This window comes from Triplophysa dalaica, chromosome 12 (genome assembly GCF_015846415.1).
Source record: "Triplophysa dalaica isolate WHDGS20190420 chromosome 12, ASM1584641v1, whole genome shotgun sequence".
In the NCBI taxonomy this organism is placed as follows: domain Eukaryota; kingdom Metazoa; phylum Chordata; class Actinopteri; order Cypriniformes; family Nemacheilidae; genus Triplophysa; species Triplophysa dalaica.
The window spans coordinates 6,849,109-6,876,480 of record NC_079553.1 but is presented as its reverse complement, the minus strand read 5'-3'; the positions used below and the strand labels follow the sequence as shown (position 1 = coordinate 6,876,480).

The 27,372-nt window shown below is 37.6% G+C and overlaps 2 protein-coding genes across 2 annotated transcripts; both read right to left on the bottom strand.

Annotated features, from left to right (window-relative positions):
* Window positions 1–1,113: 1,113 nt before the first annotated feature.
* On the bottom strand, window positions 1,114–8,829 carry ddx61 (DEAD (Asp-Glu-Ala-Asp) box helicase 61). The gene is made up of 14 exons (XM_056761978.1): window positions 8,694–8,829; window positions 7,086–8,016; window positions 6,885–6,948; window positions 6,664–6,768; window positions 5,350–5,479; window positions 5,101–5,247; window positions 4,064–4,158; window positions 3,860–3,982; window positions 3,567–3,695; window positions 3,278–3,394; window positions 3,128–3,191; window positions 2,950–3,051; window positions 2,653–2,862; window positions 1,114–2,531 (listed from the first exon to the last, which is right to left on the bottom strand). The coding sequence occupies exons 2-13, from the start codon at window positions 7,259–7,261 to the stop codon at window positions 2,663–2,665; spliced, it is 1,452 nt and encodes a 483-aa protein (XP_056617956.1). The 5' UTR covers window positions 7,262–8,016; window positions 8,694–8,829; the 3' UTR covers window positions 1,114–2,531; window positions 2,653–2,662.
* Window positions 8,830–9,756: 927 nt separating this feature from the next.
* bcl3 (BCL3 transcription coactivator) lies at window positions 9,757–26,442 on the bottom strand. Its single transcript, XM_056761966.1, has 9 exons — window positions 25,574–26,442; window positions 23,915–24,056; window positions 17,193–17,301; window positions 12,953–13,160; window positions 12,154–12,242; window positions 11,898–11,975; window positions 11,430–11,597; window positions 10,977–11,031; window positions 9,757–10,897 (listed from the first exon to the last, which is right to left on the bottom strand). Exons 1-9 carry the CDS (start codon window positions 26,055–26,057, stop codon window positions 10,422–10,424), a joined length of 1,809 nt encoding a protein of 602 aa, XP_056617944.1. The 5' UTR covers window positions 26,058–26,442; the 3' UTR covers window positions 9,757–10,421.
* Between the last annotated feature and the right edge of the window lie 930 nt (window positions 26,443–27,372).

The following is a 27,372-nucleotide window of genomic DNA, read 5'->3' as shown; positions in this document are numbered from 1 at the left end:
AGGCTCCTAGACGTATGTTGAATACTCCTTCAAAGTTGCACTTCAAGGGTACGCCTGGTGTCGTGTGTTTAATCACAAAAACTAACTTATATAAGTTTTGGCTTTGAAACAGTTTTCTTGTAAAAATCCCGAATGTAAAACAAATTATTATATAAATTATATTATATTAAACTATTATAATTAACACTAATAATTAATGAGTAAAAGTAATGTTTTCAGATTAATCATTTTACCAGTCCGGATCACAAGTGGCAATTAATTTACCTCGAGGCACTTAAAGAAATATTTCACCCAAAAATAGTCCCCATTGACTTGACCATATTACGTTTTATTCCTACTATGGAAAGTCAATGGGGACCAAGTTTGGGTGAAATATTCATTTTTGGCTATTTTTTTTTAAAGCAACATTTTCTTCAACTGTACCTTGTCAAGACTCAATTCCGAAATGAAGCAATACAACTTCATGAAGAAATAATGCAAGTTTGGATCATTTATCTTCACAAAAATTCACATGGTGTGTTTGGGCTGCTGGTCTCAACACGAAAATGACAAAATGTGGACTGTGTTGTCAACCACATTTAGTCATGTGCGTGTCATCACACTTACATCAACAAGAAATTCATCAGAATCGGACCACAAACTTCTCTACTGAAAAGGTTTCAGGTTAGGAAATGTCCTCATGTGTATAGATCTTTCGCAGTAGCTGCTTTTCCAAAGAAGCTAAAGTGCTTAAGAGAGTGATGTCTGGACATTTCCTTCCAGTCAGCAACAGTACTCATGTAACTGTCGGGTTTAAAAAAAAAAACATGTGTCAGATGAAGCAGGTTTCAATTCACCACCAAACAATTTATGGAGAATTTGCTTCCTGATGGACCAGGATTAGAACACACAAATAAAACGAAGTTTATATAAAAACTTACTTTGAGGAATTTCATTAAATTTAATGTAAATTAGATGTTCAGGGAAAACATGCCATTAAACTGCCTGCCAGTCAGAGAACAATTTGTATTCCTTTGTATTCAAAGCATAATCCTAATCTAATTAGGACACTGAAGTGTTAAAATTGCACATTTTTCTTATTCTTATTTAGTATTTAAAGAAAACAAACACACATGGAGAATATGCTGGACTTTATTTTGTTTATAAGAGAAGGGACAGGATAGGCTGGCATTAACATTTGGAGCACAAAGCTTTGGCCATTCTCCCATAAATCCTCATAGTAAAACAAACAGCTTCTATTTAACACAACACATGGCAAAGAGAGCACAATTTAACACATACAACAGGGGACATGGGACACAAGTTTACACTGAAAGATATCTATTACAGCTGCCATTTCATCACAGCATGTGTGCTGATATGTTGTTTAATCACTTGCTTTGTGCCTTAGACCAAAAAGGAAAGACTGAATCGAATAACCTTGCTCAATGAAATATTACAAACCCACACATACCTAACTTTGTTTCAAAGGGGGGAAAAGGATGCCAAAAAACCTAAACTGTCTCTCAATCCTTGAAATGATTTCAAAAATGAACTATTGTAATCCTGCCTCAATTAAAAATGTGCCTGACATTTACACACAGGGATTTATTGCTCTCCCAGCCAATGCTGAGGTAGGTTTAATTCATTACCAATAAAATAGAGAATTGATTTATGGGTTTGAGGTATTAAAGCAAATCCAAATCTAACAGTTTATTCCACTGTCAATTCTGACAAAGCCTTTTTTGCACCGCACACCTAGAGCGCTCCCTCCTATCCAGAGGAAGCATATAAGAGATTAAGGCACTTTTTGAGACAGAAACAGCTGTTAAGTGAGAGTGGTGCAATGTACATACCAAACATTTTAAAGAAGTCTTGATGTCTGAGCGCTGCAGGGCTTTTGAAAGTAAAGATGACATGGTGGTGAGGGTCAACATAAACTCAAAAGCAAGCCAATGAAATTAAACTAAATATTGTCCGCTGACGAGAAAAACAAGCACCAGCTTTCACCCTTTCCTAAAAAGATATGTACAAAAAGGCTATAAACAACCAACAGAAGATCATTAGAATTGGTTTACAGATTTTCGGGTTATCCCTGATCAACTGCAATGCATGAAACAAATTAGTTCTTTGAGGAGAAAGAACTTATTCATTAGATGCACAAAAACTCTCAAATTAGTTAAAGAACTTGAAGAACTGGGGCTTACTGAGCCTGGGCATTTATTTTGTCATCCCCATCTTCTAAACATAGCTGTCATTGTTCTGACCAATTAAACTAACAGCAGATACAGACTTTGAGCGGTCTTTTCCAATATTCTATTGTGCTACAAGTAGGAATGGGTAAGCTGCCTGGCTTGACGTCTGGGAGTTTACACACAACAAATCGAATGACTTTATACTGGCCCCCTAACTTTCAGCAGCTGATCACATTTAACTTTGGGAGTTCCAGACCAATGGAGCAATTAGTTGAGCAAAACAAAAACTAAAACATCTTTGCGCCTGTCTTCAGTAGGAAAATGTGCAGAATGCCAAGCATCGGTCCATTTATTCTCCTGAAAAAAATAAAATTAAATATTGGTACATTCAATCTACACTTTAGTCACGTATCATCCGAACAAGCTTGAACAGACTTCAAATGAGTATATTAAAGTGGCCTATCACTTTATTTCTTACCAGTCAGAGGTTAATTAAGCCCTGCTGCTTTTTGAGCGGCTTCCTCCTCATCTGGATGTATGGAGTGAAATTCTGCAACATACAGACTCTTGTCAATGCTGCTGGGAATGGGCTTGATGTCAGTGATCAGCTGGTCCTCAATGCCCTTCAGGTTGAAACGATCTTCTGCGGTGATCAGGTTAATAGCCAAACCCAGGTGACCATACCTGCCTGAATACAGAGAGTGAAAACGTTTAAAAACATCTGTGCAAAGCATAACAATGCAAATCCTGCCACAATACCACTGTTATGTTTTACCTGATCTGCCAATGCGATGCAAGTACGTCTCTGCATTTTTGGGAAAGTCAAAGTTGATGACTACATTGACAGCCTGGATGTCAATTCCTCTCGTGAAAAGATCTGTGAGAGGGCAAAAAAGTTTTAGAAAAAAATCCTTTGAATAGCAATGTGCTACAACAAATAAGGTGATATGTACCTGTGCAGACCAGGTTCCTACACAGACCATTCCTGAAGTCATGGAACACCCGGTTTCTGTATTCCTGTGAAATTTAGAACAAGTCATTTAAAATAAGACAAACTGAAACCTGAGCATGCAAAAAAAATATGAAATAAAAAAGCCTCTAACCTGCATCATCTTGGCATGGATGTAAAAGCAGGAATAGCCAAGCTGAGTGATTTTCTTGGCAAGGAGCTCCACTCTTTGGGTGGAGTTACAGAAGATGATTGATTGGTTGATTTGGAGCTAGGTGAGAAAAAGCAAAATATTAAATGGAGACAAGACATTTTTTTATTCCTGCATGGTACAAAGTGTACAAAATACCAGACTAAAAACTGGCACTACAGTTGTATAGCTGTAGCATGCCAAACAGTCTCGGTAATAACAAAATCTCAAATCGGGAAGCAGTGTTCCTTACCCTGGAGAAAAGCGTGTTGAGACAGTGCACTTTCTGCCTTTCGGTTACATAGGCATAGTACTGAGTGATGCCTTTCAGGGTCAGCTCATCCATTAGATTGATTTCATATGGCTTTTGTAGATGTTTGGTCTAGGAAGCAGAATACATAATGAAGTGCATTGTTAAAACAAACACGTAAAAGAGAATAACAACCATGGATAAAGTAAGAATATCTCATCAATATAAAAAAAAACTATGAAGGACAGCGTAGCAAAACTCATCTTTGGTTTTGTTACGTTAATAAGAATCCTCACCATGAACTTCTGCACACTGATCGGGAAAGTGGCAGAATACAGAAGAACTTGACGGTTTTTGGGCAGAAAGCTGATGATGTCCTCAACAAGCACCACAAAGTCTTGAGAAAGCAACTTGTCAGCCTGTGAAGAAACCGTAAGGTCATGAAATGCCAGAGAGGATGCTTACCTGAAAATCGCCTATCTGTGCCTCATTTCTCTTACCTCATCCATCACAATCATCTGAGCTTTGTCAACTTTGGCCACACCTTTCCTCAACAAATCAAGGATTCTGCCCGGGGTAGCAATTATAACATGAACTGGAGAGGAAAAATGAAAAGCTCGTCAACAGACAACATAATTTACTTTTTTAAACTGCCTTAACCTCCCCTGTATGTAAAACTATCAAAGTGAAGTAGAGAAAACCAGTGACACCTCAAATTTGATGTAAAGCTTAGAGTAGCTCATAAAATGTAATGCAATTATAAGTAAATTGTGTACACAACATGGAAAGAGATGGAACAAGGAAAAAAACTAAGAATTGCTCACTAACTTGTAGTATGGCAAAGCAGGCTGTTTAAATCAACCCCCACGACCCAGTTACACGTACAATATATGGTCACATCCACAAGCACACACTTGTGTGGTGTATGATTCAAAGATCATCCCCTTAATGTAAATGCAACATGGTTTTCTTTAAAGTGATAGTTCACACAAAAACACAAAAGTAGATATTTTGAACAGTGATGTCACCTGGCCCTCATTCACTTGCATTGGTTTTGTGCCCATACAATAGAAGTGAATGGGAGCCAGTGCTCATTTACCAGCTTCTCAAAATATCTTTTTTTTGTTCTGTGGAAGAAAGTCATACAGGTTTGAAATGATGACATAATTGTGATTTTTGGATGAACTATCCCTATAATGAACACTTGAATAACTCCTAATGAATTATTCAGCGCTATCGCCCAAACCTGTAGCCTGCTATGTAGTTCAGCAGACAAGTTTAACTGTGGAAAATGTGTTTACAGACAGGCACACAAACCACAATCAGGCTCAAACAGCACTGCTTAAAAACAACCCCGCAATTCACAACTATCTCAGTTTAAAATTCAATAATTCTTAAACATGTATTAAGGAAATTAGGCAGATATTGGGCGGTTCAACCAGGCACCATGCGAAATGCAAAACCTATACAGTTTATTTACTCTAGAACACATTTATAGGTCACAAAGAACAAGGCTGCGGGATACGCAAGATATTACCGATCTCATCAAGACGCATGATGTCATCCCTTAGGTTGGTACCACCTGTCGTAGCCATAACCTTGACGCCACCAAGATGCTTGCTCATGTTGATACTTATCTGGCTCACCTGCAGAGCCAGCTCACGAGTTGGCACCAACACTATGGCTACAAAATGAACAAAAAGCATTTTACTGAAACAGCATACATTATTAATGATGGATTAAACCAGTGATGGGGAAAAGGGCAGTATTCAATTGCGAACTGAACCTTGAACGTAGTCTTTCTTCAGATCAATCCTTTCCAAGAGTGGGATGAGGTAGGCTCCGCTTTTCCCTGTGCCATTTTTAGCTCGAGCGAGAATGTCCCTTCCTGACAAGGCAATGGGAATGCTCTCCTCCTACAACGATAGGCAACAACGACAAGAGTGTGACTAAGGTATAAACAAATGGTCGGGAAAGTGTGGCTCTTTTCAAAAACCATGTGGCTCGCCTGGTGTCTTTGCCTTTACCACCATTTGATTGTTAAAAAAAAGAAAATCATAAAACATACAAATATTTCTGGTTGTCCTGGCCAATACACGCATTCAGTGCTATGCGTAAGTGTCACAACTCTAATCAATGGCAAACAACATTTCTATGGTAACCTCGCGCCCGCAGACCAGATGAAACTACCCAGTCTAAGGAGTTTAGAAGAGCAAGTGTCATGCTTTTATCGAAAGTAACGGCTCTCTGTAGTGTACGATCTGAGAAGTGTACGAACAGAAAGAATCTGGTTAGCATATGGAAGCAAACTGCATCGCGTCAGTATGGATGCAGTGTGTTAAGCTCCTCATCATTTCCGTGTGAGCAGTCTTCTTTGCATATGAAGTCCATACATACAACTGTCAACGTTGACAGAAAAGGGTTTAATGCTGTATGTAAGTGTCTTGACCAAGTACAAGCCGAACTACAAAGCTATTAGCAAGACGCCTGTTATATCTCTTTCATGAGGTGTTGCGCAGACCGATCGCCATATGATATCAAAATGCGGCGAGAGTAGAGCTCTGTGTGCTTTCGAAACTTGCTCAAACATACCTAATGCAAATTCAGAAGACACAAATGCAGCATTTTGGGAGTATCAGTGCTAAAGGAACTTTTACTTTTTTAATCGTTTTATTTTAGATACAATGAAGTTTTATTGAATGGATGCCTAATGTAAACCTGTAGCCCAAGTTGTTTATAAGTAACGGAAATCATTTTTTGAAGCCCCAGATGTTTGCACTGTTTCATTTATTTTGAGTTGTCTGTGGACATGTTATCTTATCGAAGGAAAATAACTATTGATCACCACAGAAAGCATAAGTGGTCTGTGGACAAAAACAGAGTTATTAGTATTGAAGTCATTGAAAGATCGCAATGGCTCTTTTGCAAATATGAATTAACTTAAACTGGAAAATGGATCTTTGGTTAAAAAAGGTTCCTGACCCATGGTGTTAACCAAGAAAACAAATGACAAATCATCAGACATCCAAATATGTAAACTTGCAGTGATAATGAGAATCATTTTGTAGTAGTTTAGGATTAAGATGGAAATGTGTACTACCTGGATAGGGGAAGGTTTCTCCCAGCCCATCTCAAAGATACCCATTAGCAGTTCACGCTTAAGGCAGTAATCCTCAAACTCATTCCCCTTGGTTGCAGTCACATCCTGTAAGAGAAGAGGAACTTAAATTATTTTTCTCTTCAAGAATGCTGATTATAGTATAATCCATTTTAATGCACCCCAAAAAGAAACAAAATGTGCACTCTCAGTTGACAACTTACTGTGGTTCTCACTCGTGTGTCTTTCGGTGGAAGCAGGAGGCACTTCTTCCAGTCATCTCCAAACCTAAAGACAATTGTCCACAAATAAACACATTTGTACATCAATTCCATCTCTTGCCGCTCTTCACGCTGAATGTGGTCAATATGAGAGATCAAAACTCACAGTATGTGCTCATACATACGGTTCAACTTTGAACGTACCTGATACCACCACTGCTTTGGGGTATACTGCTTCCTTTCGGAGGCACAACCGGTGCTTTTCCTGATTGTGTTGAGGAAGTGAGTGACCCTGACTGGAGGGTCATGGGCTTAGACTGTCCATTTTGTTTGGTCATTGCCATGACTGAAGCAGGGATCTCTGTTCTTGCTGTAGCCATTGTAAGATGTATTCCTCAACAGTTTCAATGAAATTATGGTTTCTGCTACTTCTTAGCTATTTTTCAAACTGTTCTGCTCAATGCGTTTTTGTAAACAGTTTCTCTTTCTGGTACGTACAGACCTCTTAAAAAGAAGAGTGCCTGGCGTAAAAAATGTTTTAATAAGAACACTCTCCTAAAATAGGAGAAAATTATATTTATATCAATAAATATTTCAAAAGCCTAGAGCCCAAGTACAAAATAACTAGCAAACAGGTACGTGAAGGTCTTGCACAAGGATCTCAAAATGCAAGTGATACAAAAATCTAATAATGCTGTTCAAAAATGTTTACACTATCCCTGAAAATTTACAAAATATTTGCTTCTCTTTTTTTCTCTATTTTTTTACTTGTCAGATTGCATAAATTCTGTAGTACCTTCTTTACTTCTTTTGGTATCCAAAAAGTCTTTATACATTCAAAAGCACAAGGCTCAGCTAATGGTTCTTTCTGTGCGCTTTAAATTCCTGTATTCTCGTCTGTATGAGGAATTTCAAACCTCGTGTGTCACTTGGACTTATATAAAGAGCTGAACAATTGTGAGACACGATGACACTGAGGAATTACAGTCCAAGACAATGCAGGATTAAATGTCCAACACTACATTGACAGTCCATAAATGAGTCCTCTTGGCTTCTCGTCTTGCCTTTTCTCACTTTACTCTCGAAGTTCCTGAACACTTCAGTTGAGGAAATTCTGGACTCTGTGATCTACCACCTGCCAAACATAAAAAAACAATGAGTATTCCTAATACTGACAATCTAGGATTTCTATTATGATGCAATTTAAATCAGGTTAAAAGAAACTTAACAACACATAAGGGATCAAATAATTATAGCACAAGAACACCAACAATACATCTAACGTTAGCTAACACACGCGTTTAGCTAACAGTTTAAACACTTGTTAAAGTATGAGAACCGTCGTAATTTACACGATTATTAGGAAACATTTCGCACATTAGCCTCACTTTATATCCAATTATTTCGCAGACTAGTCGGAGGAATTTAACGTAGAAATCTGAAGCTCAATTAGTTTGTGAAACGTGTCCACGCATTTGCTCGCGGCGCTAAGCTAACGGGGCTAACGAAGGACCACAAAGGTGCATTATCGAGGAACTTTTTTCAGTTTCAACACAGTAGTGCGCGTGTGTGATTTTAAGCTTCAAATGAGACCAACTCGACGTAGCACACCATCTCACAGACAGCGTTAAGTTTGTTTGACGGAATCTGACAGATTGAATAAGTATATTTCACATCTTTTTAAACAGCATGCTAACTCAACCTGCCAGTGGTTACATTGTTAGGACGTTAGCTTAGCGTGACGTTAATAAGACCGTACAGCTAAAGGAAAATAAACCCCCCGTTCAATTAAGTTTATATCCGAGCGTTTACCTTCTAATTTTGATATGTTTGAATCTTCGTGGATTTGATTAAGTCAATTCTTCAAGAGTTCCTTGAGAAATTCTTTGTTGCTGTTGGCTTTTGTCTCTTCCGTCTAGAGATTTAACATGGCCGTACGTTAAATCGATCTCAGAGGACGTAAACGCACGAAACTAAACCGACCAGTCAGATTTCAGAGTTTGAATTTGAGGGGGCGGTACCATTGTAAAACTCGGCCCCCAGATTTCAACGCAATAAAAACAAACAGTGTTCATGAAATACACGCCGGTGTATAAAAATACGATTTTTATTTTAAGTAAATTAGGCTTTTGTATACCATTGCATACATGAAAAGTTTAATACTAAGGGGCCTGTGTGTATAATTTTATCAGAAGGCTAAAATTGCCACTTGTTTCTATTGGCTGTCGTGTGTGTATTGTAGGACCTCACCTTGCAATGCAGTGTGCTTGTCGATGTCCAAATAAATAAAGGAAAATAGAAATTGCAAATGATATTTAAACAACATAAATAATCCAAATTTAATGATTTTATATTTTTGCAATACAAGAGAGAGAGAGAGATTGACAATGAATTCACTGGGTATGCGATGAGTTATCTCTTTATGATTTTGAGATGCATCAGGAATCTTTAATATCCTTCACAACTTTTAATACTAGCTATCTTAAGCAGTTCCGTAGCCCTATTTAAAAGCTCACTAGGATTACTTTATCATCGCATTTTCCTCTGTAACCTCATTCCCTTTACAGTTGTTTTAAACATTCTTGTTATGTTTATTCTACGTTTAAAATAAGTTATTTGCACCATAACCTTTATATCTTCCCCTTAAATTAACAACAAGTATTCTCACAGAGATAGCAGTTTTGGCAAAGTTCCACCTGTGTTCTGTAGGCTACTAAGCAAAATCTTGCATGTGATTTTATGTAATCTTGTGTAGGTGATGTGTTAAAAAAAGTTTTGTAAAAATATTGTATTGTGGTCAACAGTTATTGCATAGACCTGCATATATCCAATGATATAACTTCATAATCAAAGCATAAGTGAAGAATCATGCATATTATATTTTCTGTATATATTTATTAATAAATGGCATATTTAGCTGTACTAAATGTCATGTTACTAGAAAAAAACACACAGACTTCTATCGTTGTAGGCCATTTGGGGTTGTGAGTAATGTTGTATAGCAGTGGTTCTCAAACTTTTTTTAGCTTAAGTACCTCTTTTTAAGATTTTTTCAAGTACCCCTCGACCAGACAACAACATTTTCCTGTAAAATACAGTGAAATGAGAGTCAAACAGTTATTATATCTAAATGTATTAATTTATTTTATGCATCTTTGTTTAGTCCTAATTTCATATAAAAATACTAGTATCATAATTTATTGATTTTCATTAGTTATTCCTTAATGTCTGTTTCTCTCACGTACCCCTGCAGTACCCCTGCAGTACCCCTGGAGGTACCCCCACTGAGAACCAATGGTGTATAGTATAGTACATCACATTTTTTGTTAGGACTTCACCACTGATCTGCATTATAAAAAACACCATATTAAAAAACACCATAATCATTTAAATTATTGGCTCTGCCACATTTACAATTAAATGATTTAGACAAACTGACATCAAAATTCACACAGAACTGAAATAAGCTCAAAAACACACACAAAATAATTCAGTCACTGTTTTAAACACAAAAAGTCAAACAAAAAGGTTCAGCCACTATCAACTTGCAGCTCTTTCTTCACTGTTTATGCTCATAGTAGACATGTCTGATTGGTCACTGCTGTGACTGGAGGGTCGTGATTGGTTAACAGTACCCTGTGATGGAGAGACAGGGACTGGGATACCGATGATGTGTGCGTTGGTGTAATATAGTGGATTGTGAATATCATAGCAGGGCCCAGCGATTAACGTCCTTCTATGGATGTGTGGAAAAGACGGCGAAAACCACAGAAAAGGATGGAGCTGCATTCCATACGTTGCTTCATTGTCTGCCGTTATATTACGAAGTGATCTTGGCAACATGGGCATACGTGTGTTTTCATTCCCATTCACTGGCGATTGACGTCCTGAAATGTTCTCTACTGACTGACTTCGGGGCAAGTGTGAAACTGAAGGCACAGGGGAAAGTGAGGTGCTGCTCTTATGAGTGGGAGTTAACTGTGGAGAATGATTTGAGCTGCCTGGGGACAGAGAGCCTAGAAGAAAAAAAATAAATTACTTACTGAGCTCAAAAATAAAAGTTATAACGATAAGTCATTTGTGTTTGGTTCTTACCGTTATTGCTCGATAGTGCTTTCACACTGCCTTTCCCTCGCAACACGTCAGACACCTTTAAGATATAATCACATAATCACTGGAGTTATACAAGTTCAGTCATCTGACTAAGATGGAAATTATGATGCATGTTGATTTCTGCAAGAAAAATGAAACCATGTCTTGGGAACTACCACTTGTTGGCAGTGTTTGTATTTTTTGTATATTGTCTATTGACTGTTTTAATAAAAATGATTTGACTGTTTTATCTCTGTATTTTTTAGGATTGTTTTGTTAAAAACAATAAATAAAAAAATAAAAAATCATCTAAAATTGTAATAAAACTATGATAAAACTAATATTTAACTATAATAACTCAGAATTAAACACATCATCAAACTACTAAATATCTTTTGGACACATGTTTCCATCAAGACTATACACTAATCCTCCCTACAATTTTTCATTTCTCACCTTTTTATTATTTGCTACCATGATGGCGGTGTCATTGTGGTTGTTTTTTAAACTACTGTCAGCTCCATTCTTCAGCAATAGCCTGACAATCTCTATTCGACCTCTGCCACAGGCGCTGTGTAAAGCTGTGTTCCCACTGTAAGACTGTGCATTCACATCACACCTACTCTGAAAGACACAGCACAAAGAGAGAGAGTGTAAACATTACGAGTAAATACAATTAAACTGGATTTTCATTTTCTAGTCAAACTACTTTAAGGGGCAACAAAGTTTAAGCCCCATAGTTACGCGTTGCCTCCTATGCCTCTATCAGAGAAGTTCACAAAAATAATGAAAGGAACAGACTGTCACAAATGCGTTGGACAATGGTGACTTCAACTGAACTTGCTCTGCCAAAGAGCTGACTCATAGCCTTTGAAGTATTTGGGAGGGTAGTATGAGACAAAAAATATTTGCTGACGCACATACCTCGATCAGTAAGCTGACCATGTCAATGCAGTCATTTTCTACAGCATGCATCAGTGGACTGCGGCCACTCTTATTATCCTGTGTTTTAAGAGGAAAAACAACAATTAATTCTTGTTTAATTAACCCCTGAGATCACTATATAGAGAAATAGGACAGGGAGGCGAACATACAGTTCATGCAAAGGGGAAACATGTAATCACATATGACAACAGATCAGGATGTAGGGTGCTTAAGAATTAATGACAAATTTACTGACCCCAGAATTGATCTCAGCTCCTCTGTCCAATAAGATTTTTGCCAATTTTTTATCTCTGTTCTGTACGGCAAGGTGAAGGGGAGTCAGACCTGTTATTTAACAAAAAAATCACCCACTGAAGCAAGCATGACGTTTCATTGAGCAACACATTAATAAACAATACCCCTCTTCTGTGGTTCTGGGGGCTTTTTTAATGGTGACGTTAAAAGGATGTATTTCTCTTGTACGTCAGTGAACAGGAAATGCCTCATCTTGCATTTCACACCCATGAATAAAACTAATACCAACTACACTGCAAGAACTGTTTAGTTATACTAAATAATAAATAATACTATATATAAATCAAATTAAGTACTGTAATAAAGTCTATTTATGACAATATCTGATTTGTCCTAAATCCACACATAAATAAATAGCATATACAGAGATACTTAACTTCCCTCTATTCTGATCAGCATAATCATTTCTAAACATAGAGTTCAAAGTTGTGTTACATTGTTGTGTGCTCACATACTACACATTTTTGCAAATGTAAGTAAGCAACCCAACTTTCATGGATGTAATTGTCCGTTTTGGATAAAAAAGTCTGCCAAATGCATAAATGTGAATTCAAGACTTGGCCATTAAGCATTGTTTTGTTTACTGCCCCCTAGTGAAACAGTACACAGCAACAGCCCTCTCTGTCTGACATGCAAATACAATATAGTAAATTCACTAATTTTATAGGTTGCATGCAAAAAAATAAGTTTTCACTTCGAATTTATCAGGCCCCTTATACCCGATGTGCCCCAGTACTCACCTTCATAGTTCCTGATCTCCAGGTGGGGTGAGGGATTGTGCAAGTAGTGTCTGAGAATGACATCGAGGCAGTTGGCCTCTCCATGCTCACAACACAGATGCAACGCTGTCTGCCCATGACGGTCCAGAGCTCCAGGATCAGCACCTGCATCCAGCAGAGCTTTCACCAAATTGAGCTGATGGGTGATGACAGCCAAGTGCAATGGTGTCTGTAAGAGTAGAAGGTTTACTGATTTAGTCAATAATGAATACACAAAAGAGGCAACTACATTTAGAGCACTTGATCAAAATTCCACCTTCTATTTCATATGGACATATGTATATATACAGAATAAATATGTGTATATAATACTGTATTTATCTATAGGTAAATTATGTATATAGATATATGCATAAATATTTATTCAGTGCTTTAGGGAAGTCTATCAGTCCAATGTCTGATAAACTGTACAGGTTTATTTGCTCTGATAGGTTGAGTCATATCCTGGTGTGGATTCCTGTAAATGCATCTGCTAACCTGGAACTTGTCTAACAGGTTAAAGGTCAGTTTTGCAGATCTTAAGATAATTAGGTAAACGGCCCATTTAGAACATCCCTGGGGAAACCAATCCATTGTGCACAAACATGGTCTATTAAGTAAACAAACTGTGCATGCAAGAGTGAATTTTTGGAAACTTTCTAACATTTGACAGATGTTTATTGAACCATGTAAAACTTTACTTTGCTTCCTTCACCTAAGAGTAAATGCTTTCGTTCAAAGAATGAAAGTACTGCATGTTGACAGAAACACAATAAAACCAAAATGAACTAACAATTTCATTAGTCAAAACAATAATGAAAGAGAAAACGGCAAGACATAAAAAAATTGTTACAAGGTTCATTTCTTTGACATTTCATATACGTTGCAGTAGAGCCTATAAAAGGGATAGTTCACCAAAAAGAAGTTATTTATTTCATTATTTCAAACGTTGGTAAACAAACAACACCGGCCCACATTGACTCCCAATGTAGGACACAAACCCAGTAAGACATTTCTCATAGTATCTTCCTGATTTTAAATGACATGAGACAGAATAATTGATGATTTCTTTTTTAAGGGTGAACTTTCCCTTTATCTTTTTTTATATTGAACCTAAATACTCTACATTTAACAAATATGACTTAAAGCAACAAGCTTGGTATAGAGTTTTGTTGACATTAAATATACAGAAAGAGGGTTGTGGTTTATAATAATATCTACTAAAGATTAGCATCAGTTGGTGCAGGTAGAGTCAGCTCTATATTGGCACTAGGGGAAAGGGGTGTGATTTGGCAAAGAAAAGATGATGTTCCAGTAAGGCACAGTTGAAAAAAGTACGCAGAGACAGAAGACAGAAATTCCTCTGGTGTCACAATGCCTATGGCCCTCCCTTTCCTATGAAAACAATGCTCCTATTTCCCTGAATCCTGTCTGACTCACCCAACATCACACACTGGCTGATGTGCGCAGGATAGATGACATGTTACCACACATGTACAATTTGTGTGATAAATTATATATAAATCTAAACCATGAGGAATCAGGAACAGTGATGGATCATTCTTATGCAAGACTAGAAAAACTGCATTAGAGAGGATGTTACTTGTTACTGTCTTATTGTAACAGGCTTTTGTCATGTTATTTGAACCTGAAAACTGGCCAATAAACAATCATTAAAGTTTTCGAATTAAACTGTAAGTGCTTTGAAGGGAGGGGGAGAAATTGTGAAGGGGATAGAGAAAGGGTCAGGAGGAGCCGGAAATGAGCCGAGGGAGTGAGAGGACGGATGATGAAGGGAAGAGATGGATCAGAAAGGGAAAATCCCTTTCCTTTCCCCTGCAGTTTGTCCTTAGATTCACATTCCAGAGTGTAAACACAGAAAAAAAAAGAAGGAAATGTTGGCTGAATAAGGGGAAGACTCATGACACAGAGGTGTGAGCCAAGAACACATTCTAGTAAACTGAAACTAAATCCAGCATGATTTAACAATGATGACAAGTTAAGACATGTAAAACAAAAATATGTTCATATAAACATATATGCCACTTTCTTATAACATGCATTTAAATGCATGTAATGGGTTTTGTTATGAAAGCTACACAAATATCTGTAATATCTGTAAAAGTTTCCATGGGTCAATGTGTGCTGAAGACACACACATTTTCTTATTCAGAATTAAAGAGATGAATATGTTACCACAGAGAGGGCCTGAGCGAGTGAGCGAGAGAGAGAGAGAGAGAGAGAGAGAGAGAGAGAGAGAAAGGGAAAGTCCCTTTTAATACCCTGAAAACCTCAACACAAGGTATGTTGAGAAACAACCAAAAGTGCGAGTCTGTCATGTGACTTCTCGGAACAAGGATACATAACTTCATACACATAGAGCCGCTTTAATTGTCTTGGCACACAAGTTCATACAAATGTACCTTATACTGATTATGCAAACTTATTTATGGTTCTCTTGACTGAACCTATCATATCATATGAACCTATCATGCATTTGTTATTATGCATACACACACTCACTCACTCACTCACTCACACATTGTTCTTCGGATCTGCATTTCAAATGTCAATGTCATTGTTGGTTGTAATAGTCAAGTGGGAGGCATGATGTGAAGAGCAGAAAGACGCAGACTCTGATACAAGTCATTCTGGCATGTAACAGTTCTAGTGATACAGACAGTGATGTAGTAATAAAAATATCTGTAGTAACACTTTCTGCAGGACTGAACCGCTTAGATGGCTTTAAAATATTGAATATATAGCATCATCATTATTAAAATTCCTCCGAACAGAAAGCAAATGCAGAATGCTGCAGACTGTGCGTCAAACTCAAAGCTCAATCCAAGCTTCAAAGACATGCTAATGTGTACTTCACATTTCTGGGGAAATAACAATTGAAGACAGGATATAACACAAAACTTAACCTCAGCAATCTGACAGTAAAAGAGTTTCAGGCCGCAGCTGAGAGACACATGCGCAGCTTCTGGTAACTGTATGGTGTGTGCATACAAGTGTTTGTGAAGACTGCCTGTTAGCCGAGTGAAACCTAAACACCAATTTGAGGTGATTTTTGAGGTCAAGCTAGACATGCATTGGCGGTAATTGATAATGCAGATGGGTGAGAATGGTGGAAGTGTGCGTTAACACAACTAGAAAATGAAGAACAGGACGTGAAAGCCTGGGAACAGTATGGTGGGTCTGTGCATTCATAATAGCTCTGACGTATGAGACAGGCCAGGCAGATGACGGAGGCTGTGTGTTTTGTGGCAGCCACCGAACTCTAAAGGACCTGCTTGTGAGAAAAACGTGTGCAAGGATTGCATCTTCTGCTCAAGACCTGAGCATTATGCTGGGAAAAAGGAGCTTGAGCCAGTAAAAACAGGCCTGGTACAAGGCTGACTTGACTGGGGGGAAATCTTCGGTTGGGAAACAATATATAATCATAGTTTATTGCATGCATAATTGGTAACACTTTAGTATAGGGATCAATTCTCACTATTAACTAGTTTCTTACTAGATGCCTATTTTTTGCATATTGGCTGTTTATTAGTACTTATAAAGCACATATTCAACATGACCATATTTTACTTCCCTGATCCTACCTAAACCTAAACCTAACAACTACCTTACTAACTATTAATAAGCAACAAATTAGTAGTTTTTCTGGGGCAAAAGTAATAGTTAATGGTTTATTAATACCGAGAATCGAAAATTAAGATAAAGTGTGACCGATTTATTTTATTGTCAGCTAGATGCCTAACACCCTTTTAGACCACGTGGGGAAACCAGATAAAAGCAATATTTAAGTCATAGTTAAACCCAACATTCTGTCATAATTTACTCACACTCTTGTCATTTCAAACCTTTGTCTTTCTTCCGCAGAACACAAAAGAAGATATTTTGAAAAATGTTGGTAACTGAACAACACTGACACAAAACCAATGCAAGTGAATGGGGGCAAGTTAATACGATTCTAAAAAAAGTCTTATTTTGTTTTTTTGTGATAGAAAGAAAGTCATACAGGTTTGAAATGACAAGAGAGTGAGTAAATGATTTATTTTGGGGTGAACTATCACTTTAAGCAGGTTTCAGTTTTATATTCTTCTGAGCATTACATTTTGAACGTTCCTGTTTCTTTCTACAATAGTAATTACATCTACTAATAAACACAGTTTATTTGCTTGTTTATATGTGTGTTTGTGTGTTTTTATAGACTCACCTGTCGTAGGTTATTGAAAATGTCTAGGTCTCTGTGTGCCCGTCGAAATATTTCAATAAGCCACCAGACCAATTCACCGTTCTCCTTAACCACAGCAATGTGAAGAGGCCTATAAATGCATCCACAAAGACAAAGAAACATGAACTCATGCAAAAGATGGCCCAGAATAATCATCCCCTCCATGATCTTTTTCCACCAACCATGGCTGAAAAAACTGGTCGGCTTCTTAGGAAGCAAAGCAATTTGACATTACCCCAAGCAAGGACAAAACGTTATGCAAGTTCTACCATTGCTTTTTATATTAGACTTCAATTATTGTAATGCGGATGCTAAGGGTCCACATCTGCAGTTGTACATGAATGTTTTATACTTTTTTATGCTCTATGTGCGTGAGTGAATGGATGCATATTTCATATCTCTATTATTGTTTTATATCTTTGTAACAAGGTTCATTAAAAGGAAGGAAGGAGATGGGAACCGGATAACATTTAAACATTTAATAAAGTAGTAACAGCCGGCGGCCCCTCACGGCCGACCGCCAGCGAACAAAACATAAATACAAATACAAATGTAAAACATGTTCGGGCCCGATCCTCTCTCTTCGACGGTCCGGTCGCTCGTTCTCTTATATGCTCCCGATCTCTTACGTGATTCGAACCACGGTCTCGCCCCGCCTACTCCACTAAAATCTTATTTTATATATTATATTTGTTTGTAATTTCTGCTATATTTCAATCTAGTATTGTTAAGCAGAGAATGTTAATAAACTTCAAACACATAATCCTATAAACGCACCAACAATAAATAAAATATTCATGTATTCATCCTTCTTTAATGGTGACTAAAAAGAATGCTGTTTAGTTAAAAACAGGGTTTATAGCCAAAACAGGTGTTTCTCTCTTTCGATTGACCAGTAGAAGTCTTATTAGTTCACTTGTTGACCCTTCACCTGATTGAGTGACTAAAGGTTTGCAAAACAACTATGTGTATGACTCATCTTGTGCACGGTGGCTTTAAATGCAACCTCTTACAAATGTCTGTGAGAACAGGGAAATGCTTATCTCCCTATCATTTCACAGAACACCTCACTCTATGTGAGGTGAGAGCATTGAGGCTAAAGTTTGGGAACAGGAAGAAAACCGCACGAGAGAGAGGAACTCGGCATGACATTTTTATGTGATGGTTTTTTTCTAAAACAACTTCCAGTAACAGCTACTTTGGTTTGAAGTCACTTCCTGCCCTCAGGGACAATGGCATCGTTCTTTCTGTTTTAAATAGTAATTATTATTTTATTTACAGCTGCGTTAGGGGCTTTTCAGACTCCTCTACCAGAACTTCCCATGAAACCCTGAGAAACCTCTACGAAGAAAAACAATATTTTTTATATATAAGCATATTTACACTATATTGACAAACCAGTGGGCACGTTGCCTTACAAGACTGTCTGAATTGCTCATCATGCTAGATTCTCTTACATAACTTTTACATAACAAAACAATACTGAAGAATTTAAAGGTTTATGAGCCTGCAGACTTGCAGAAGATGATCATCTTGTAGATGTTAAATGTCAATGTTTTGCATCAAGATTTATGAATATGAAAGTGACCTATTTGTCAGAAATGGTGACCCATACCCGAAATGTGACCTCTGCCTTAATCCCATCCAGTGAGTAGTGAACACACGCACAGCAAGTCATGAACACATCTACACTCAGTGGGCAGCTATCACTGCAGCGCCCGAGGGGCAAGTAGGGGTAAGGTGCCAAGCTCAAGGGCTGAGTCATTACCCGACGGCCCTGAGAATCGAACCAGCAACCTTCTGGTCACGAGTCTGACTCAATAAGCATCAGACCATGACTGTCTAAATGTCTAAAGATGGACATTTGTTTTGAAGAAGAACAGGAAAGGTCATTATTTATTTTGTCAACAAACTGTAGATGTTGTCCTATTCTGCACTTGTTGTCTAATGTAGGTAATTCGATTGTTGCAATATTTTCGGAAGACAACAATGATGATGGTCTAAAATCAAAAGCCACTTATAACAACTTTTTATTTCAATAAATGACCAAAGAGCCATGTTCATCCTGCTTATAGGTGGTTTCCAAAACACATGATGTTAAAAATGCCAGTTTTTCATTACAGACCTCTATTTAGAATACAATACAAGATTTACTCTATGTCTGTCGATTCATTCAGATGTCACAGCATGTTAGCCGCACTATGCCCTCCTGAAAAATGCATTTGACAGTCCCCACTAAAACAAATTACTCCATAAAACTTAAATGAGGAAGAGACGATCAATTTAGTCAAACCGAATACAAGCTACCCTGACTCATGCTTTGACCCGCAAGAACAGATTGATCTGCCAAGTCACAGCTTCTCTGTTCCTTGCTTTTGAGTCTGAAAGCAGAAGAGATTATTTGTAACTTAATTCAGTACTTATTCTCCTCCTTTCCTGTAAATGACCTCAATGCTCAGTGTACTCCAGGAAATCGTGCTTCTTCTGAACTGTGTGCATGATCCTGTGTCATTCCTGTTTGATATGGAGTATTTATCAAATTTGAGGACTGTATATTTACACAGCTACTGTGGTGTGACCGGTCTGGGGTCTTGTGCAAGCACTAAATTCCATCCTTACAAAAAAAGTGTACAGTCATTAATTATTGTAGATGCTGATGGACACAGGGTTTGGACGTGTGAACTTAAAGATTTTGTGTCAGTAACTCTAGAAATCTCTCACATTGAGTCACAGCAAAAAATCTTTAAATCTGTTGTCAACAGTGATCAGGGTCTGCAACTTTGTGGCTGATAAGTTAATTTGACATTTCATATTTATATCATTCGAATGAACAGGCTAATGTTAAACACAAGAAGCGATATTTTGTGCATGTTTGAACAGATCCAATCAAATCAAACGAAAACTAAATCTTTGTTATCTGTCATGATCATTGGCCTGGGTGTCAGTGTTCAGTTTAAAGTACAGTTTTTCATTCACTCTCTCTTTCTCTTCTACAGATGAAACTTTGGGTTCCTGGAAGTGACAGAGAGTTAGTTAGACCGCAGCCCCAGATAAGGCTTTAGCTGAGACTGACGTAGGAACCTGCACATCTGAATGAGATGAAGGGCTCTTGGCAGGGCAGTGGCGCATGTGTGGCATCCTGTGCACCCCAGAAAAGCAAACCTCTAACATCCCCTCTAGCGCAGACCTGTTGCCGCAGCAAACAAGATAGATGTATGACATAACAACCTCAGCAAAACATACTGCAAATACACACACAAACTGTTACACTTACAGCAAGGACCTTAAATTCTAAAACAAGGTAAGAGTGAAGGTTACATTGTGTCAAAGCACAAAGCTGCTCCATGAGCTCATACAGCCTGAAAGCTGAGAACGGCCATCACAATATACATAAGCTACATCTACACCCAGTGATGGTACATTCAGCTTCATCTTGTTAAGGTTAGTAATTTTAATAGTAAGTGACAGGCTGTAAGTCTGAGAGAATGTAGGAAAAAAGATTTAAAAATGGATAAGTAGTATAGCAAATCCAATATTGCTTAAAACTTATATAAGAATAGGAAAAGATGTTCCCATATGTTCGGTTGTTGATGTCAAAGTTTATATGTGCAATTCAATTTGAACGCATATATAGAGATAAAGAAACTTAAATTTGGAACTGTACCACACTATAATTGCAAATTCCTATAATAAAGGTTTAAAGTTTGACATGACACAGTTCTGCATTAAATAAAATGTTTGGTACTGTGTTGTGTTGCCACTTCATGTAATTGTCTAACCAACTGATAACCGCTGTTTGTGTAACTGATGTGACGTAACGTAACAAGTCACATACTGAAAGGGATAGTTCACCCAAACATGTAAGTTATGTCATCATTTACTCGCCCTCAAGTTGTTTCAAACTTGGGTGGTTTCAAACTATGGTGCCCCAGAACCGCTTGCTGTCCCACATTCTTCATAATGTCTTCTTTTGTGTTCAGCAGATGAACAGAACCAAGAAATGTATACAGGTTTGAAAAAACTCGAGGTTGAGTAAATGAAGACAGAATTAAAAAAAATGGGTAAACTATCCCTTTAACCTTTTTACATGTTTTTTTTAATAGACAAAAAGTTGTTAAAAAAACTAATAAGAGAATTTAACATTATACACAAACTACGAAACTACATTGGTAATCACACAGGTCATACCAAGGACCTTGGTGCAAAATGCTTTAGGGTGCACTTTATTTACTTAGCACTTTATAGTGAAGCTAAAAATGATTGCCTATGTCTAATCCATCTTTAAACATGTGCCGACTATAGAGTTAAAGAGAGAAAATGGGATAAAGAGGGTATTAGATAATGATAGTAATAAGTGAAGAAAGGCCACAGAAATTTATAAGCATTACGAACCGGGAAATAGGGGAGAGAGAGAGAGACAGAGAGAGACTGGTAAGTTAAAGAGAAAAAGCGGTAAAGGAGGAAGTGAGGAGCGGATGTTTGGGTTTTTGAGCCCATTCATTTTAATCACACAAAGCCCTGAAAAAAAGATTAAAGAGAGAGAGAGAGAGAGAAAGACACCTGAGAAAACCGCAGTCACACAACAGGCTTGCGCTCATAGCAGGCTTTCCCGAAAGTGAGGGTCTATGAAGCGCTATGAAGAAAAACAAGGTGAGAGCACGAGACGCTCATTGACGTAAAAGCCGGGGGGAAGGAGGGGTGTATGTTTGTAAGAGAGACAGACAGACAGATAGAAAGATGTGTATGTGTGTGTTTGTATGTTGTGTTTGTCTGTGTGTTTTTTTAAATGCTATTCTATGAAGTGTCATCGACAACAGCTCAGGGAAACATGTGGTTTAGAAATATCACAAAAAAAGAACGCAATCTAAATACAAACATTTAAAATCAAACATTTAATATATCAAACATGGGATTGTTTAGTATTTTTAAAAGTGCAAAGTGAGTTGCATCAAAAACAAGATTGAAATTGTAATGTCCCATATTTTATCATGATTTATCTCAACGCAATCTTTCACTTTGCTTACTAAGCATTAAAGGCTAAAGCAAAGTCCCATGCTGACTACATACTGATATCTGTATTGCATGACAGCAGGTGTCACTTTTGGAGAAGTTTCGCTCACATGAGAAGTTATATTCTTGTACTATAAAGGTTCAGATATTAGAGTGTAAATGTAAATGTGCTTGTGTTAGTGCCAAACTTGAAAGTGTCCATCTATGGCAAACAAATATACGCCATCCCCAAAACACACACACGATACAGTGAGAATACTCTCACTCATACCCACAATTCCCTCAATTACTTTCAGAGATAAAACAGCGGAACGTGCTGAGTGTGTCCTTTACTTTATTCTTTTTTCACAGTGTCTCAGTTATAACTTGTGTTAGAGAATCAATACTGGGACTATGATTACACTATTTTGTTGGATGACTGAATAAGCATGAGTCAAAATGTACTGTTAATTTTGTTAATAAAATAATGACGAAAAATATTCGTCAACTACTATTTTCCCAGGACGAAGACGAGATTATTTTTTTGTGTGACCCTCTGTTGTATAAGCGTTCATGTTTGCTGTCGACAGATGACAGGAGTTCAGATCCCCCAAACAGGGATGAAAGGATAAAAAAGTATATGTTTTCTGCCCAGTGGGTGACGTAATTTGTGCAATTTGGAAACCATACACAAATGGTCTCACTGTGAAAGCGCCGTTGAGGATCTCAAGTCAATAAACAAGAGTTTGGCGATCTCCAGCCAGTCTGTGCTCTCTCATGAGCTGATCGACCCGCGTTGATCTTCACTACATTGTTGGCGATTATGGTTGCTGAATAAAGACATCCCTCTCTGTGAATACCGCGTGGGTTCTTCTTCACGGTCAATCGAGTTGTTTCCGGGGAATTGTCAATATTTTGCGGGCATCAGAAAAATGCTAGTAATTTGTGTGAGAACTTAAGGAAGAGGTTGGATGTCTAAAAATTGGCCTATGCACTTTTTATGAAGCTAGATGAAGTAGAACAAACTATGCACATTATTTGACATTCTATTGATTTGTGTTTATTGGTAAAAGAGAGAGCTACTCATAATGAAATATAAAAACAAATTTCTCAAATGACAACAATCACGGTGATTTATAATTTTTGCCAAATTGTATTTTTTTATCATTTTAACCATAACAGTATGACGAAAATGTGACTCAGTTTGAATTGACTAAAACGAGACGAAAATGCATAGTCATTTAGTCGACTAAACTTAAAACTTAACAAAAACAGGATAAGGATGACTAAATAAGAAAAACGTAAAAGTATATTTGTCGTCAGACAAAGACTAAAATAAAAAAAGATGATAAAAAATTAACACTATCAAAATGTAACTGCGATAATCTGAGTTTCCAAAAGTAAATGACATTGACATTATGCCAAATGCAAACACATAATTACCGTTAGTAATGAAGCCATTTGCAATTCAACTTTAATTATTTGCATATAAATGTTTGTTTGTAAAAATACTATGCATTCAATGTATGCATTTTATTTGTTTATGTGTTTCCTGTTTCCAGTTCAGAGTTCTTAAATGGATTTTAGACTTACAGTAACATTTGATCTAATCTCATAGGCATTGGTGCCATTCTGGAACCACACGTGTTTCACCATAATCCATTCCTGAACGACAATTATGTTTGAGATGACTCAAAAAAGGGCAAATGACTCACGTGTCACCATCTTCATCTTGATGTGTTGCTGCAGCAATATCTGCCAACGGCCTCTCTGAGCTCTCCACTGGAGGAGGAGATGAAAGCGATGGACCACCTGTGTGTTGATGAGGCCACTGGTTATACGGACAGCCTGCAAAGACTCCAGAGGAACACGAATATTAACAAAACCATAACAATCGCTGCAAAACTACTTGCTCTGAAATGGATTATATACAAAGCATTTGATGTGCCAAAAACAAGTAACAAGAGAAAGCTTTATAGAAAGTTTTATATTTACTGTAATAATGGAATCATGGTTCATTAGCTTACAAAGCATGACATACTTAAAGCAATAAAATCAGGTCTTCTTATAATCATACTATGATTTTAAATGGGTTTATTATCATTAAACGGAAGGTTCACCCAAAAATAAACTTCTGTCATGTTTTTTTAATGTCATTCGAAACTACCTGACTTTCTTTTGTGGAAGGCAATGTTGTTTAAATGTCCAGTGTGACCTTTTTTGGAGGATGTATTGACAGAAATGCAATATAATATACATAACTGTGGGTTCAGAGGTGTATAAAGAGCTTACACAATGAAGCATTATGTTTTTATTACCTTAGAATGAGCTATTTCTATCTACAAACAACGCGGGTCCCCTTTCATGTAATTCACCGTTCTGTCAGCTATCGAAGTGTTTCGAACGGGAGGGGTGGAGTGAGCAGTTGGTTGCAATTCGCCACCTTGCCGCTAGATTTCACTGACTGGACCTTTAATAACCAACATTCTTCAAAATATCTTTGTGTTCCAAGGAAGAGAGTAAGGTTTTGAATGAGATGAGGATGAATAAATTATGAAAGATTTTACTTTTTGTGGGTGAACTATCCCGTTTAAACCAAACTTAAAGGGTTAGTTCACTTAAAAATTACAATTATGTCATCATTTACTCACCCTCAAGTTTTAAACCTGTACACAATTCTTCGTTCTATTAAACACAAAAGAAGACATTTTGAAGAATGTTGGAAATCAAACAGTTCTGGGGCACCATTGACTACCAATAGTGGTTTAATTTCCTACTATGGTGGTCAATAGTGACCCACAACTGTTTGGTTACAAGCATTCTTCCAAATATATGTGTTTAGCAAAACAATAAAATGTATACAGGTTTGAAACAACTTGAGGGTGAGTAAATGATGACATGACTTAAAATGTTGGGTGACTAACCCTTTAAGATTCGCTGTATGAAATGTTTTTCTATAGCCTAAGTAGGCTTTTGCACATGATAATTACGATATAACATTTTAATTATATATAACAGTGTTATAAACAATTTTTTTATTTAAATAAAGTAAAATAATGACGTGTTATGTTGTAGTTTTCAGCAGAATAATGGCGATTATATTATCCCACTGAAACGTTTAGTACGCTACTGAACCACATCTTAAATGATAAGCGCAATGGTTTCGCATTGACTGTGGATCGCTGGCTCACTGGGTTGACCATGACTGCGCAATCATAACGCAGTTACGCGCGTGGACACATCACTTTCAAAATGACAAGAAGCTTTTATGTATAGCAATAAACTAACACAGGTGGCAATTTTTAATAAATACATTCATCTCGACCGTAATACATTACTTCAAACAATGCGAGTGATCATAAAAAGTAACTTACAACAAGCAGGGAAAGCTTGCAAGAACGGGGAGTTCCTTTCATGATCATTCGCTGTCCTCCGAGCATCCCTGTCTGAATGACTCTCGTTTCTATGCGCTTTTGAAACGGGGGCACATCTCTCATCTTTAAGTTTGTTTTGCGGTTCACTCTCACTGGATGGGTCAACAGGAAAAGGACGTTTCCTGATCGGAAGTTTGGAAAACGAGTGATCTGCCAGTTTTCCTGCAGTGTCCGTCGATTTGTCGCATTTCATCTGAGGTGTGATCGATCTGGTTTGTACCATGACTTTCGCATCGTCTGATGGAGACGTCGAACCATTAAAAGTGTCCCGTGGATTAATTGCTTGTCCATTGATGCACCTGTGCGCCGATTCCACCTGTTTTTCGTCCGTCGATCGTTGACTGCAGCTCACGCGCTCTCTTGTTTTGTTGGTCAGGTCCAGCGGTGCAGATGGCACAGTGTGATTACTGCCGCTCATGGTCATTGTCCTCTGGTAAACTATATAGGTCCTTTTCTAGATCAATCCTTCTGTCAACATTTCGTCAGTCTAACGTTTTTTCATAACCTAAAATCACTATCATCCCCAGATCGTAGATCGCCTTGATTAATAACAATACTTACATATGCTTCGTTTAAGAAGTTTAAGCACAGCTAAGTGGAGCGCCTAATAGTAATCGACTGATATTTTAAAGTTTAATGCTGAAAACAATTAAATTACAAAACGCAGAATACATTTCAAAAGCGCAGGAACCGTGCAGTCGGCTTTCCTAATTACAATAATGATGCGAAATTTTAGGGTAGGCTTATGTCAATATGCCAATAAGGCGTGATGTCGTCTTGAAGGCGGGACTGTACTGCTCGCTCCCTTCACGACCCGATTCAGTCTGAAATAATTTTACAGAGTCTCTATCTCTGAAAATTAGGAAGTCGTGTAATAGATGGGGTTTCCCCGTTCAACTCGAAAGCCTTTCAGTTACCCATTTGCAAAACGATTTTGACTGCATTCGTGAACGTTTATTCAGAGATACTTTGCTTTAGGTGCGACTCATATTTTAGGCACTTTTAATAGCATTTATTTCTGCAGAGTAAGGCAATGGTTTCGCTTTAGATCCGCATAGAAAGCGTGCGGTTTCGATTCGCTTGTTCGATGGTTGTTTCATGCGTCATGTCTGGGCACTGAATTTGACAGCCTTTTCTTTTTATCGCTCAGTGCGACTTTGTCATACATGCATGCGGCGACGTGAACGATAACTTGTTGAATAACAGGTGTGCAGTTTTGCTTTCCTTTCAGCAGCACCTTTTAACCTCACGCTCGTGCCTGTCAGGAAACCGGTTGGATCTCCGCTGGGGATCTCCCTCAGTTGTTGTCGGGAAACCTGCCAGGTTCAACCTGTCTTCCTGTATTTTAGCAAATTCACAGAGGGTCAGATCATCGGAGTACCTATAACTAACTGATAAGAAAGGTTCTGTTCTTAGACAATGTAGTGTTACGTTGGTTTAACTTATGACTCATACCATTGACAACAACAACATAAGATTTTTCAGCATCTTGTCTGGAAAACACCTCTCAATCGAGTTTGATCAGATCCCCTATAAAGGGCCTATAGTTTAAATTAATATTCCATTCTGTCAAGCAATCTTACAGATAAAGCAAAGACATGACATTTAAAAAGACATGTTATTATAAAACGAGGTGACATATAACTAAAGAAGTCTCAAATCAGGTTGAGACAGGACACCTTATGACATTAATCGATCAGTCTAAGTTCACTTTAGATCTTGGCTATTCCTTCACACCC